This window comes from Rousettus aegyptiacus, unplaced genomic scaffold (assembly GCF_014176215.1).
Source record: "Rousettus aegyptiacus isolate mRouAeg1 unplaced genomic scaffold, mRouAeg1.p scaffold_m13_p_2, whole genome shotgun sequence".
NCBI classification, from domain to species: Eukaryota; Metazoa; Chordata; class Mammalia; order Chiroptera; family Pteropodidae; genus Rousettus; species Rousettus aegyptiacus.
Genome location: NW_023416295.1, coordinates 107,060,932 through 107,074,285, shown reverse-complemented (window position 1 = coordinate 107,074,285; position 13,354 = coordinate 107,060,932). Strand labels below are relative to the sequence as shown.

Below are 13,354 nucleotides of genomic sequence, written 5' to 3'. Positions count from 1 at the left end.
AATGTACAATATCCTAGAAAAAAAAAATGCTATTTACCTCTGTGTCTTTGATTAGATTGTACCCCTCATCTAGTTATCTTTTCTTCTGTGTGTTTCCCTTAGGTGATAAAACTCAGTTTGAAGCCTAGCATGAACTTATTTTCTTTAATGGACACACTTGATCCCTACTGAATTAATATATTAGAACTATAATAGGATTGTGGACCTTGGCCCTCCTTGTTTCTTCCTCCATTCCTTCTCTCTCTCTTTTCCTTTCAGTTCCTTCCCAGCCTTTCCTCTTCTTCTTGCCCCCCTCTAACTTCCACTTTCCACCTGACTGTCTTCATAACTCCCTCAGTGGTTTTCTGGCATCTCTTAACCCTTTTGAAAGAGTCATGGAGAAATAAATTCAATAAAGCAAAACAAACCTTCCTGACCTCCTTTCCATTTGAGCACAGAGCCCTGCCCTGCTGTTCTAATCTCCTTTGCACTAGACACATTTAATGCCATCTATTAAATTCAGGGCAAATTCTTGGTCTCATGTTCATTTAGGGACAGATCCAGGGCTTCCCAATATCAAAGCAAAAGGTCTAGATTGATCTCCTGGGTGTCCTTTCCTTGTTCACAAGCACACCTGTTTCCTTGGATGGTAACTATAGCATACTTATCACATTGGATCTCAGTAAACCAGAGCTTTTATGAACTCAGACTGCGAAGAGCAAAAAACACAAAGCAACAAAACTAATGAAAGGGGAGAGAGATTGATTTCACAGAGTAGAAGCATGCCTAAAATGCAAGGGATGTTCAGCAAGAGGGACACTCTGCAAGCTTTTCTTCAGAAAAGCAAGGAAGATTCCCCTCCATATTTTTAATTCTCCCAGACATAATTAGCAACCATTAACAAGTAATCAGCCTCTCTAGCAGCATCTCCTTTGGAGAGCTAGTCTAAATCCTCACCATTGAGTTATCCCCTCTGTCTTATAAGGAATGCATAACTCGCCTCCGCTAATAGAAATACCGAGGAATTCCTTGCCATAGTTTCACTTTACCCACCCAACTTGTTACATTAGATGTCACCAAAGCCAGTCAGCTCAAACACTTCCACGTGACTTTTTCCCTGCTCCAATGATCTGAGTCTTCGAAAAAGTAGTCCTCAGGTAAAGATAATTTCTTCTGGATGCTGATAATGTTCTGTCATGATCTGGCTGCTGATTGTAGGACCATAGACACTTTGTCAGAATTCACTTGTGTCCTTTACTCTATGGATATTCAAATCTAATTACAAGATAAACAAAACTAAACAAAAATTTACCTTCATTTAGATATAATGCACTTAGCCTGTGATACCTTGTACCTCCCTTTTCAAATTTATATCTATTTTGTGGTTAAACTAGTTCCATAATCTCCTCTTCCCTCTACTAGAATGGAACTGTTTCAAAGGTAAACATCACATTTATCTTTGTATTCCTGACTGCAAGTATCACTATGTTTTGTATATAATAGCTGCAATGTACATTTTTGGATTGGATATATTAAGCTATAGTTTCTTCTTCCTTTCCCAGACTATTGCATTTATTCCACAGCACAAGGAAATATAATAGACTTTAGCCAAAATTGCATGGTTTGAACTGTTCTAGAATTAGGATATCTTTGAAGATATGATGATTGATATCTGGATTATTTGTTGTATTCCAAAGGGAGCTCAGAGACCTAAAACCAGGGCTGCTATGTTGCTCAAATCTAGGAGACATCATTCATAGAAACTTTACTGTGAGCGGCACCTTTGGTAATTGTGCGATACTCAGCATGTGTGGCCATTCCCTAAAGCCTTGCCTAATATTACTGTAAAGTGAAAGGTTATTAATAGAGATAACGGTAACATATGCTAGCTAAATTCTAGCTTGCTTTTAAAGATGAAGCAAGTAGTCACATAGAGATATTATTGGTTAATTCAGTCCTGTTATTGAAGATGTATTTATAAAATCACCACATTGTATCAGGAGAGTGAGACACTGTGATATTTTGGGAAAGAGCATTCCTGGACTCTGAATCAAGAGTCTTTGTTCATCTTACATGTTAGACGGAAGGCAGGAGGTCACTAGACTGAATATGTGACCAAGAAGGAGAGTACTAGGAGACAAAGGAGATGAGGTCAGAGAACTGAGGTAGGGCCGTGGGGGAAGGAACCCCATGCTGATCATATCAGATTGTGTAGTTCAATGTAATGACCTTCACTTTTCCTATGTCGGCTATAGAGTGATGGGATCTGACTTCCATTTTAACAGAAACACTCTGACTGCTGTGTTGAGAATACTCTGTAAGATCAAGGGCACAACTATAGAGACCAGTTAGGAGGAGGTTATGCTGTAATTCAGGATGAGGTGATGGCTTGAGACAGGGTTGTGTCAGTATAAGTAAGATGATTTGGATACATTTTGATAACCTGATGTCTGTTCCAAGGGTAACTATTTTAATGTAAATGTTATATTCTAGTTGCTATTTATAAGATTTTCATTTGCCTTTGCACATTTTTTAAAGCTACATATGAATGATTTTTTCTAAAAATAATTGTATCATCATAACACCTATTACAGATGTTTTAGCTCTTTAATTTAGTTGCAATGAACATAAGGATGATTTTTTAATAGTATTTTAGTAAGAAATGCCAGTCCCAACTAATCTAGGGAGTTTATATGTAGAACTTGTACAAAGTAGTGTTCATGCCTATAACTTAAGTTTGGCTGCATTTTTATGGATTTATACCTTTCGGACAGCATTTTAAATCCAGGAATTACTGAGGAATTGATCTTTGGAAGATTATCATATTGAAATGTTGGTAAAAATCTAAGTAGTTTAAATGGTTCAATTAGAGAATTTTCCAGAGAAAGAAAGGTATGAGTCTAATGCTGAAACAGTTGAATCCAGAACTGTTGAGTGTTTTTTCCCTTTTTCCCGTTAGCCTGTGGGGAGACTTAATACTCTTTGTATCTACACCTCTAGAGACTGCTTCCTCTTTTTATACTCTCTTTTGTTTTTCCCTACTCAGAAGATTTTTTTCTTCCCTTTATAATTTCTCATCTCATTTTTCCCCCTCTTTTCCCCTTTAATTTCAGACAATTAAATAAGATGATAATAATTAACTTGGGTTAGACAAATTACAAACCAAAGAAATAATGATAAAGTGTGGTACCCATGAGGGCAAAATATATTTTTCTTAAGATTTTTGTGGTTTCTTTATTTGAAATTCTACTCTATTACCAAGCACACAAAACAATGTGTTTGTCTTCTGTATGTGAAAGAGAAGTGATTTCTTAGAAATCTCTTCATCACATGAGGGGTAAAATGCTTAAATCTCCTTATTTTAAAAGTTTGAATGAGGAAATTTACATTAACTGAGTATGTCTTGTTTATACATATCCATTTCTTTTCTACACGTATACAATGTGAGGCCTTGTCACTATGCCCATGATAGAACGGAGGGGCATGGCACATGCAGTTGTTCAACAAAGGGCTCAGACTAACTGGTAACTAATCCCAGACATGGAGCCCAGAGTATGGTGCAAAAGATTATTTTGATATTTCTGTAAGACACTGGTTTTCCAACTGTGAGCACTGGATTAGCCACAAAACAGCAGCTGGAAACTTGTTAAAATTCAAATAATAGTCTCTCCCCAAGACCCACTGAATCTGAAACAATGAAGACACGGCCCAATTTTGTGTTACATCCAGCCCTCTAGGTGCTTCTGATATGCAGTAAAGCTTGAGAACTACTGGGAAAAGTAACTTTGAATTCAGGCCTTGCAGAATTCACCAGATGGACTCCCCTAAATGCCTGCCTTCCTCAAGTCTTTCGGCTTTCCTTTTTTAACCATGTTTACTCCCCATTGTTTCCTGGCTCCATTTTACAGTATCCTCTCACTCTCAGAGCCCTGGGAGCTGCTCCTACACAACGAGCCTCAGGATCTGGCTCAATCTTAGTGGGTACAACTGCAGATTTTTATGTTCTTCAGTGAAGAACACCTATATCTCTCCTGCTAATTTTGACCACTTTTTATAGCAATAGTTCAATGTCTTATTGTGTAAACAGCTTCACTTCCCCAGAGCAATAAAGATGAGATAACTGAGATCCACATCCTGCCACATATGCTGTAAGTGGAGTGGCCATATTGGGATAATTCTGGCTTGTAGCCTCTTCTTCCAGCATAATTAATAATATCATTCCCTTTTACTCTTTTAAATCTTTAGTTCAGATGGCAAATTATATTGTAATGAATTTAAATCATGAGCAGTTCTAACACTATTAGAAATTGGTCAAAGAAGGATTCACCAAGAAGGAAATGTTTTGAGTATAAAAATGAAAGGTGTCCAGTTATAATAGGTAGGCAAGACAGGAGAGGAGATTCAGGTGGAGAGAAAACCTAGAAGCTGAGAGTTTGGGAAAAATTAGGATATGAAACAGTAGGTTCCATGAAGGGAAGCTTAAGTGGTTCAGAGGGTCTGGAGTCTGTATCTGGTGCAAGCAATAATAGATGAAGCTAGAGGAAGAAGAGTGATTTGAGGTTAAGTCTTTCAGAAAGAGTACGGGAAAATTTTGTTACTTATTATTCCCCTATCAGTTTAGGTTCTTTGAGTAGTTATTGAGAAGAAACCTACTATGTCTTTTTTGCTCATTTATATTGGTTCTGTGGGTTTGAAATGCTCGTTGTTCTATTTATCATTGGTTCTGAGCTATATTTCAAATGAATAATCATTGTAAAAATAGAAGAATAATTTACTTTCAACTTTAGTTCAAATTTTCAAATTTCGTTAAAAAGAAATACCAAAAGATTCACACTCTGTAATATTGTATGCCTTTATCATAATATGATATTAATGCTGGACTGTTGATATATATAGCCTGTGGGGAACAGAATAGGGGAATTGTGCAGATACCTAACTAATATATTGTGATATTGCTTTTATGAATGTTAGTATGATGAATGAATTCTACTGTTATAAAATTATCATATGGGAATTATTTCTGTTGCCATTTACAATACAAATAAATATCTTTTATGTAATTTTGGAACCTTGAAAGCTGTTTACAAAGTGCATGTTACATGGAAAACTTCCTTAAAGTATAAGGAAATACTTATAAATTATGATAAAAATTGTATATTTGGTTTTATACAATTAGTTACTGTTATTCTTTTTTGTTGTTGAATATTAAAGATGTTTAACATTAACAAAGCTTGATAATCTTTCCGTTGGGGCACTGAGTATAAACTGACCTCTTTGTGTATCTTTGAGCATCATTATCTTTATCACACAGACTTCCTATCACTGTCTATCTCTGTGTAGCCAGTATAGACATCATGTTCTTTATTTCTCCTTTTTTACCAGAGCTACTATATCTTCTTTTCTCTCTACAGACTGGAATAAATGAATTTTTTTTAAATAACCTTCATTATTCAATTAATTGTTGCATTTTCCTAACTATTAATAACAGAATGCATTTCAGAATTAATAGCTGTCTGGAAAGGAAAAGGAACAGTCCATAAATTTTTACATTACCCTTTGTTGAAACATCACATAAGTAATATATTTATCATGCATTTACTTAGGCAAATATTATGCTTTGAAGACAGGTAGCAATTAATCTTATGTTTTAATTTTAAAAACAATCTATAATAAGCATAACTAACTGAAGAATGGGATTAGCCTACTATCCTTTAGTAAGACATATCTGAAGAACTTGTAGTTATTCACTGTGCTACACATTGTCTAATTCTTTTTTTACTTGTTTTAAGCATGCATACTTTATATTGGATCTCATATCAATGTATTTGTAAAGTTAGCACATACGTGAATTTCATGAGTGATGTGTTTTTTTCTGTTTATAAATGTAACAGTGTACAACTCTGTTTCCTTAATAATTTCCAGCCCAATGATTATGTCTGTTTTGGGCCATGAGAAAGACACAGGGTGTTAGGTGGCAAACTAAGAAAGCGATATAAAACTTTTGCAGAAATAGCTGATAGGTATCCAAGTCCTGGTCTTAAAACTGTCACTTCATTTAAAAATGTAGGCTTGAAACCCTAGGCCATTCTTTACCAATCGAAGTTTAGAAATGTTTAAGTGCAGGCCGTCGCTGTGATTTATTACAATCCTTAAAACAGAAAAATGTCCTCATATATTAAGAACTGGTCTTTTTCGGTTAGAAGATAATTTGTAATATTTATTAGATGAACTAATGGGCTTTTCCAACAGCCACCTGGTAGGATTTACCATTTTTAAAGTTTTTCTGTTTCTTTATGCAACCTAGGACTTGCAAATCATTTTTATAACTATTTTTAATGTGATTGAAGGCTAGAACTTGAAGCAGATGAGAAACCCAAAGCAAAAAGAAATAATTATTAGATCACAACTCCATTAGGCTGTCAAGTACATGGATGGTTTCTACATATCTCTGTCATTCCTTGATTTGGTTTTCTTTTGAATAGCTGTATCAGTTAAGGCTTAACATTATTATTTATACTGTTAAATCACTAGCTCTAAAAAAGCAGCCTATTTTCTCTGTTTGCATATTTACAGCCTGAAATTGGGCTCCAGTTTTATGTTGTTTTCTTTGCCTTTACAATGTGATTCTGGGATAGCATTACATAACAATTCTTGACATACAATAATAAAGACTTGTGTGGCTATATCTGCAATAACTCTAACATTGTAAAACTGATTTGAAAGTAATCTCAAAAATCCAAATAGGTTAATATTTCTTTCACATTTATTAGTCAATCTAATTAAGAGTGAAAATGGTAAACCAACCTTTCTAGGTTCTTTTAATACTTTTAGTGTTACTTAAATATAAGAAATAAATATATCTATATGGGTAGTCCTGTTTGTACGTGCACATTGGAGACAGGAGCTGTTTTAAAGGACCAATCATTAAAATCAACTCAATTCCTATTTGTAATATATGCGTTTTTTTCCTACAAAGCAACTACCATCTTAGCTCAGACATTTATAGCTAATAACTAAATTTTATACTAGTGATGCAACATATGACATATGACTTTATAGGTGAATTTTAAAGCAGTTGATTGGTGGCTTATTGAAATATATTGCACATAAGCTATATATTCAGCATTTGAATTAATATAGTTCCTTAAATCTCAAACATTTTGACCAATAGAAAACGTTGGTAATCATGTCACAAAATATGTAAATCAAACCATCATGCTGTATGCCTTAAACTTATATAGGAATATATATATGAGTTGTTTCTCAGTAAAACTAGAAAAAATAAAACATTAATCTCATTAGCCTTTTAAATTTTTTGTTTTTTTTTTACATTGTTGCATAATTGTGTATATCTTTTGTTCATTTTATTGTTTTAACATATCTTTTGTTCATTTATTTCTTGCTTTAATCATCTATAGAGGATTTTATTTTAAGAAAAATTTTTGTTAATGTACCAGATAGATGCATTGCAATGTCCTGCAATTACAGAAAAGTCATATAAAATGACTGCATAATGAGCATGTAGATGTACAACACATATAAATCTTAGCTTCACAGCACCTTAATCACTGTTCTTATATTTTTCTCCATAGCAGCTTTAATTGTTTCACAGAATTATTATTGAAGCTCACCTGCTTTCATACACTGTAGGTCAATTTCTTCTGGAAGAGGCTCGTCTCATAGAAGCAGCCGAGATGGCAAAAAAAGCAGCTGAACTAGACAGCACCGAGTTTGACGTGGTCTTCAATGCTGCCCACATGCTCAGGTATGTTTTTGCTACTGTATGTTAAAAGACCAACTCTGTGGCTTTGGAAAAGCAATTAAGTATACCAATACTCCTATCATACTACCTTATTCCACATTCTTTTATTAAATTTAATTTTATAATTAGTTTCGAGTATACAGTACATTGGTTAGACTTTCATATAGTATACGAAATTATTCTACATTCTTAATCATGTCAAAATCGGTCAGGACTCTTTTTCATCATAGTTTATGTACACAGTATGTAGGGAATATGAGTTTTTAGGACACAGAAAATTAATGAGACTGCTTTTCCCTTCCATTCAAAAATTATTGGCCATAAAACACAGAAAATAAATTGCACAATTGAAATTAATAACCGCCTAATTAAATTTCTCCAAAACAAAACATTATGTGTCAGTCAACTGCATCTCAATATTTGTGTTTTGGTATTAATTATATTGAATGTGCCATGTGGATACATTTTATTATGTCTGTTAGTAGAGAGGATTATCAAATACAACTATATTTAAAGCCTATCGAATTTTCAGAATGGCCTTATAATTGACACTGTTGCTATGTATTAGAACAATATTTTTTTTAGAAATTTAGTGCTTCTATTTTCAGAAATATTGTTATGAATGCTGTTTAAAATAATAGCAAAATAATTAAACTGCATATCAATTTTTGTTGTGAATATAAAAAGAAAGTCAGTTCATCCTTAAGTAGTGTTTTAGGTTAAAGGAGGATAAGAAACTCAGATGATTTATATAGTCATTTAGAAAGCATTATTTGTTCTGTTAGCAATATGTCTATCTTATTTCCCATACTCTTACCTGAATTTCACTCTACAAATCTCCACCTAAACACCTCATTGGGTGACATCTACATGTGGACTCCATGCATGACTTCTAGAGATAAGTTTGTAATTATGTAGATTATTCTTACAAGGGAAAAATATAACAGAAGACTTGATTCACATTTAGATAGTTTTAAAACGTGGACTTTCAAGAAAAGTAGAGGAAGCTGAGAACTTTTTTTCACTTTTTATTTTGAGATCATTGTAAATTGGCATGCAGTTATAAGAAATAATACAGAGAAATTCCATGTAGCAACAATCCAATTTCCCCAATCATAATACCTTATATAATTACCATTCACTTTCAAAACCATGATATTGACATCGATTCAATCCACTGGTATGATTGGGTTTCCCCAGTTTTATTCGTACCTGTGTGTGTATGTGTATGTGTATTTAGTTCTACGCACTTTTATCATTATTTAGTTCTATTCACGTATAGGTTTGTGTATCCTTCACCACAGCCAAGTCCAGACTGTTTTCTTCACTGCAAGCATTCCTGTGCTGTTCTTTTATAACCACATACTCTCACCTACAGCGGTCCCAGAGGATTCAATATTTAAAGCAAGTTTTATAGATTACTTTGGATTTGTAATATGAGACTGTTATTATAACTGTATCTTAGTGGTTTCTTACTTGGCTTTTCATATTTTAAATAAAAAATTCAAATTCTGTTTGAGAGGAAAGAGTATACTGTGAGGTTTCAGTTGATGCCCTCATTCCATATTAATGTTTAACATTCCTAAAACTGATACCTACAAAGAGAAATCAGGATTCAGTAGACTATTGGTATATTTATAAAATAAACTATAGCCAATCTGAAAGAACCTTCAGTGGGAGGACAGTTTTTAAAAAGACATCTTAATTTGCATGACAAGGTGAGGTACTGCTGTATTCAGGGGAAAGGACTTTTTGTTCTTCGTGAATAAAACAGTATGCTTTTAGTCACAGTAAACCATTTGTAAGGATGGGAATGCACAAGTTTCTACAGGTAATCCATCTTAATCATAATAGATACTTTCATCAACAAGGCTTTTTGCTATATATATATAACATCAGTATCTGCAATTCAGTGTCTACCAATGGAAACATATTATGAGAACATTACAAAAAAAGTCCTTGTTAAACATAATGCATTTAACTTTTTTTTTTTTTAATTATAACTTTTCCTTAGTTACCATGGTGCTAGAACCCAGTGGAAAGTTTTTGTTAGACATTGGTGATATGGCAATATTTATGATTTATTTCTCAGAACCTTCTCTCTAGCTTTTTGCAGTCTACATTCTTCATCAAGTTGCAGTCAGTCAGTACGTTTCTATGTATGTGGATTGCAGATATGACCAAATCATCAGGGCATATTCTCCTCAACTTGGTGGCAGTCCCAATGAATGTTTTTACTGAGTTTTTTTTTTTTTTTGGCTTTGTCGAAATCAAGTAGTTCTTGAGTGCTTCCTGTGCAAGCTGAACATCAACCTCTCTCCCTATAAATCAGGAACATTTAGGACTTTGTTTGCTGAAAGGACTAACAAAGCTTATTGGTTTTCACTTGAATGTCAAAATAATTGGCTATTAGGAATTTGCTTATTTGATGTTACATGTAACATTTTCCCAGGGGATGCCAAATTATTGTAAATTGAGTTTGATAGTAATTCTCCACTTAAGATCTCTGTTTTTTTTGCAACATATGTAGAAGACAAAATTAGCAAGTTTGGGTGATCAATTGGGAAAGGCACATCTCTCCCTGATTGTGTCTTGGTTAGTTAGATTAATGTTTGTTAGACCTGATATCCAGAATTAACAAACTAGGAAATGTTATCATTCAAGGTATGGTTAGAGCACACTCATTTAACTTCTCTTTCCTTGGCTAATTTCCAATGAAATGACCCAAAGAATCTATTGATGAGGAAAAAAAAAAATCTGTAAAATGCAAAATACAAAAAAAAAGTAGAATATTATTTTGTCTAGATGAAACTAGATTGGAAGAGGTGAGGGCCTGGGACCAGCCATCAAACAGCAAGTCTTTATCTTATTGGAACCTTCAAGCAGCTTGATGTTTGAAAAATTTCTAACAGACCGATTCCAACTCTCAATAATGGATACAAATATTTCTCTGTAGAATAAGTACATAGAAAGATTTTAAGTATCTGATTTCAGCTTGGCAGTTCAGATAAGAATGAACAAGTCAGATGTATCCAAGTAAAAGACCTTCACCAAAGCAGTGAGATTTACATTAAAAACCTAAGAGCTACTTAGAACATCTTTCATTCTTGTTACTATGGTGATTCCCAAGAACACTGTATAGTGTGGAAGTATTAATGCTGTTCACCAAATATGCTTGGCCTTCCACCTTCAAGAAATACAATAGGATTGCTTTTTCTAATCTTCTTCAAACTGCAGACCTTCATGGGTCTGTTTGGTTGTTGAATGTATGTGAATGTGACGTATGCCACTTTTGAGCTTAAGCTGTAAGAGTCAGTGCTTTTTCATTTTTCTGACTTAAAAACTCTGAAAATAGATCCAGAAATGACTGAAGGCAGATAAACTTCCCTTTCTCACCCACATTGAGGGAAGCCAAGTGAGTGCAAAATAAACTTTGTTGTCTTATTCACTGAGATTTAGGATGTTTTATTACTACAATGAAACCTAACCTATCCTGATACAGAATAGATCCATAAAAGTAAAATAGTTAGAAAGAGTAATATAACATCAGAAAAGATTACTAAGAGATGAAAAGATTACTAAGAGACTAATCTCTGAATTTATAACTGCAATGGAGGCAATATACAATTGGTAAACTGATCATTTAAATAGCAGTTATAGGTATTTTCCCAGAACTTAATGAAAAATACTAAACACGTGAAAATGATGACTGAAAGGATAAGATTGGAGGATATATTAAGAATACCACACCCATACTCATACATATGTGTATATAATTATATATAGTATACATGTATATATATATAGTTATGTATACATGTATAGTATATATGTAGTATGTGATATATAGTTTTATTTATATGTGTAAATATATATATATATAATTATATGCTCTATATATGTGTATATAGTTTCATATAGCACACACACACACACACACACACACATAGAGAAAATTTCTGAAGGAGAGAATAGTGTAGATAAGCAATTATCAACAAATAGAGAAATTTCCAAGATAAGATAAAAGCCTTCAATCATATTGAAAACAAAATTAATGAAAATAAATCTACTCCTAAATTTGTCTTCGCATATGGGTCATAGTTTTTAGTTGCAAATTAAAGAATTCATTCTTAACAGTGAATTTAGAAAACATAGGGTTTATTAAAGAGTATTCTGTAGCCCACAGGGTCTCTCACAGGCTTGAGAGTGCTCCACACAGCCAGAAATGGTACCTAACCACCTTCCTTTCCCTGGGGCAGCTTTAATAGCCCAGAGTTCTGCCACCATCACCCACAAGGAACCAAGCAGAGTGAGAGCCACGTTCATTAGAAGACTATTCTCCTGGGTGCAGCTCCCTCCCGATTCTGCTTACTTCTGAATTCCATTCTCCTGAGGTTGCATTTGATTAGTGAAGCCTGAGTTATGTGATGGAACCTCAGCTGGAAGAAAGTGGGAAGAAGAGGGAATTTCTGGCTTCTGCCTTGCTTGGGAAGGTGGGATCCACATTGTGACTAATTATAAAAATATTTATAGGAAGGATAATCACAGATGTTGAGTGGCCTCACATAATGAGTGTTGACTGTATGTGTTGACATTTTTAGTATTTCAAATAAAATGGAAAAAGTGCTGGATGCTTCCAGATGAGAGCATTATAAAAAGCAGATTGGTTATCATCAAAGGAAAATATCAAAGGAATTTAAAATGCTATAACCCAAAAGAATTGTATGTCTATTGAGTTGTGAAAGGATAATATTGAATCACTTATTCCATTAGAAGCATTTTGTATGAATGGATTTATTCAGTGTCCTCCAAGAACTGGAAGCTAGAAAGAGCAAAAAGATATTTGATAACTAAGAGGAAGTCTGGAGGCTTCCTCTGATTGAAAGCATCCATGGGCCCTGGTGGAAAGTTATTTTTGTTTTTGTTTTTGTTTGTTTATTTTTAATCCACTTACAGAGTAGGGGAAGAACAAAAGTATCATTTATTCAAATACCTCCTGTCTACCTGGCACTGTATTTCGCATTTTATATCTGCCATCCTCATTTATAATTGTGCATTCCTGGGGTAGACGCTAATATTCACATTTTACAGATGAAATTACTAGGGCTTGAAGAGAGTCAGCATTCTCCACAGTTGGGATTTAAACTTGTATTCTGGCCACGCAGAATACTGTGTCACGCTGGCTCCCTCATGTCTTTTTAACTGGGTGACTAACTAGAAGCTGTACTTCTTGAATTTACTGATAGAAAAAGGATTTATAGAGAGTAACAGGTTATCAAAGGTATAAATTCTAAATAGTAAGACTCTTCTAATATGAAATTATCCCTTTATAGTAAATTTTAGAAAGTAGATTTATAAGAGGACTCCAATTTTGTACTCTCAAAAGGATACTAAGTTTTTATAAATACCATCACGGTATAGTGTCTGACAGAGACACACAACTGAGATAGTGTGCACTTACCTTTTGTCCAAGCCTAAGGGCCCAGGTTGTCACTTCTCCCTAAGGTGGTAAGGAAAGCAAAACTTCATGGCACCAACTGGTTCTTGTTACTGTCATAATTTCTAGAGAGCAGAGTAAATATATGAAAAAGAATTATCTTTCAATTTCTATAC

General features: G+C 33.9%; 1 protein-coding gene across 3 annotated transcripts in view; it reads left to right on the top strand.

The window, feature by feature from the left end:
• Window positions 1–13,354, top strand: part of TMTC2 (transmembrane O-mannosyltransferase targeting cadherins 2) — a 345,050-nt gene that overhangs the window by 282,171 nt on the left and 49,525 nt on the right. For all 3 annotated transcript variants that reach the window (XM_016143610.2, XM_016143578.2, XM_016143600.2), the window contains one exon: window positions 7,630–7,744. In XM_016143610.2, coding sequence (XP_015999096.1) covers window positions 7,630–7,744 — 115 coding nt within the window. The remainder of the gene's footprint in view (window positions 1–7,629; window positions 7,745–13,354) is intronic.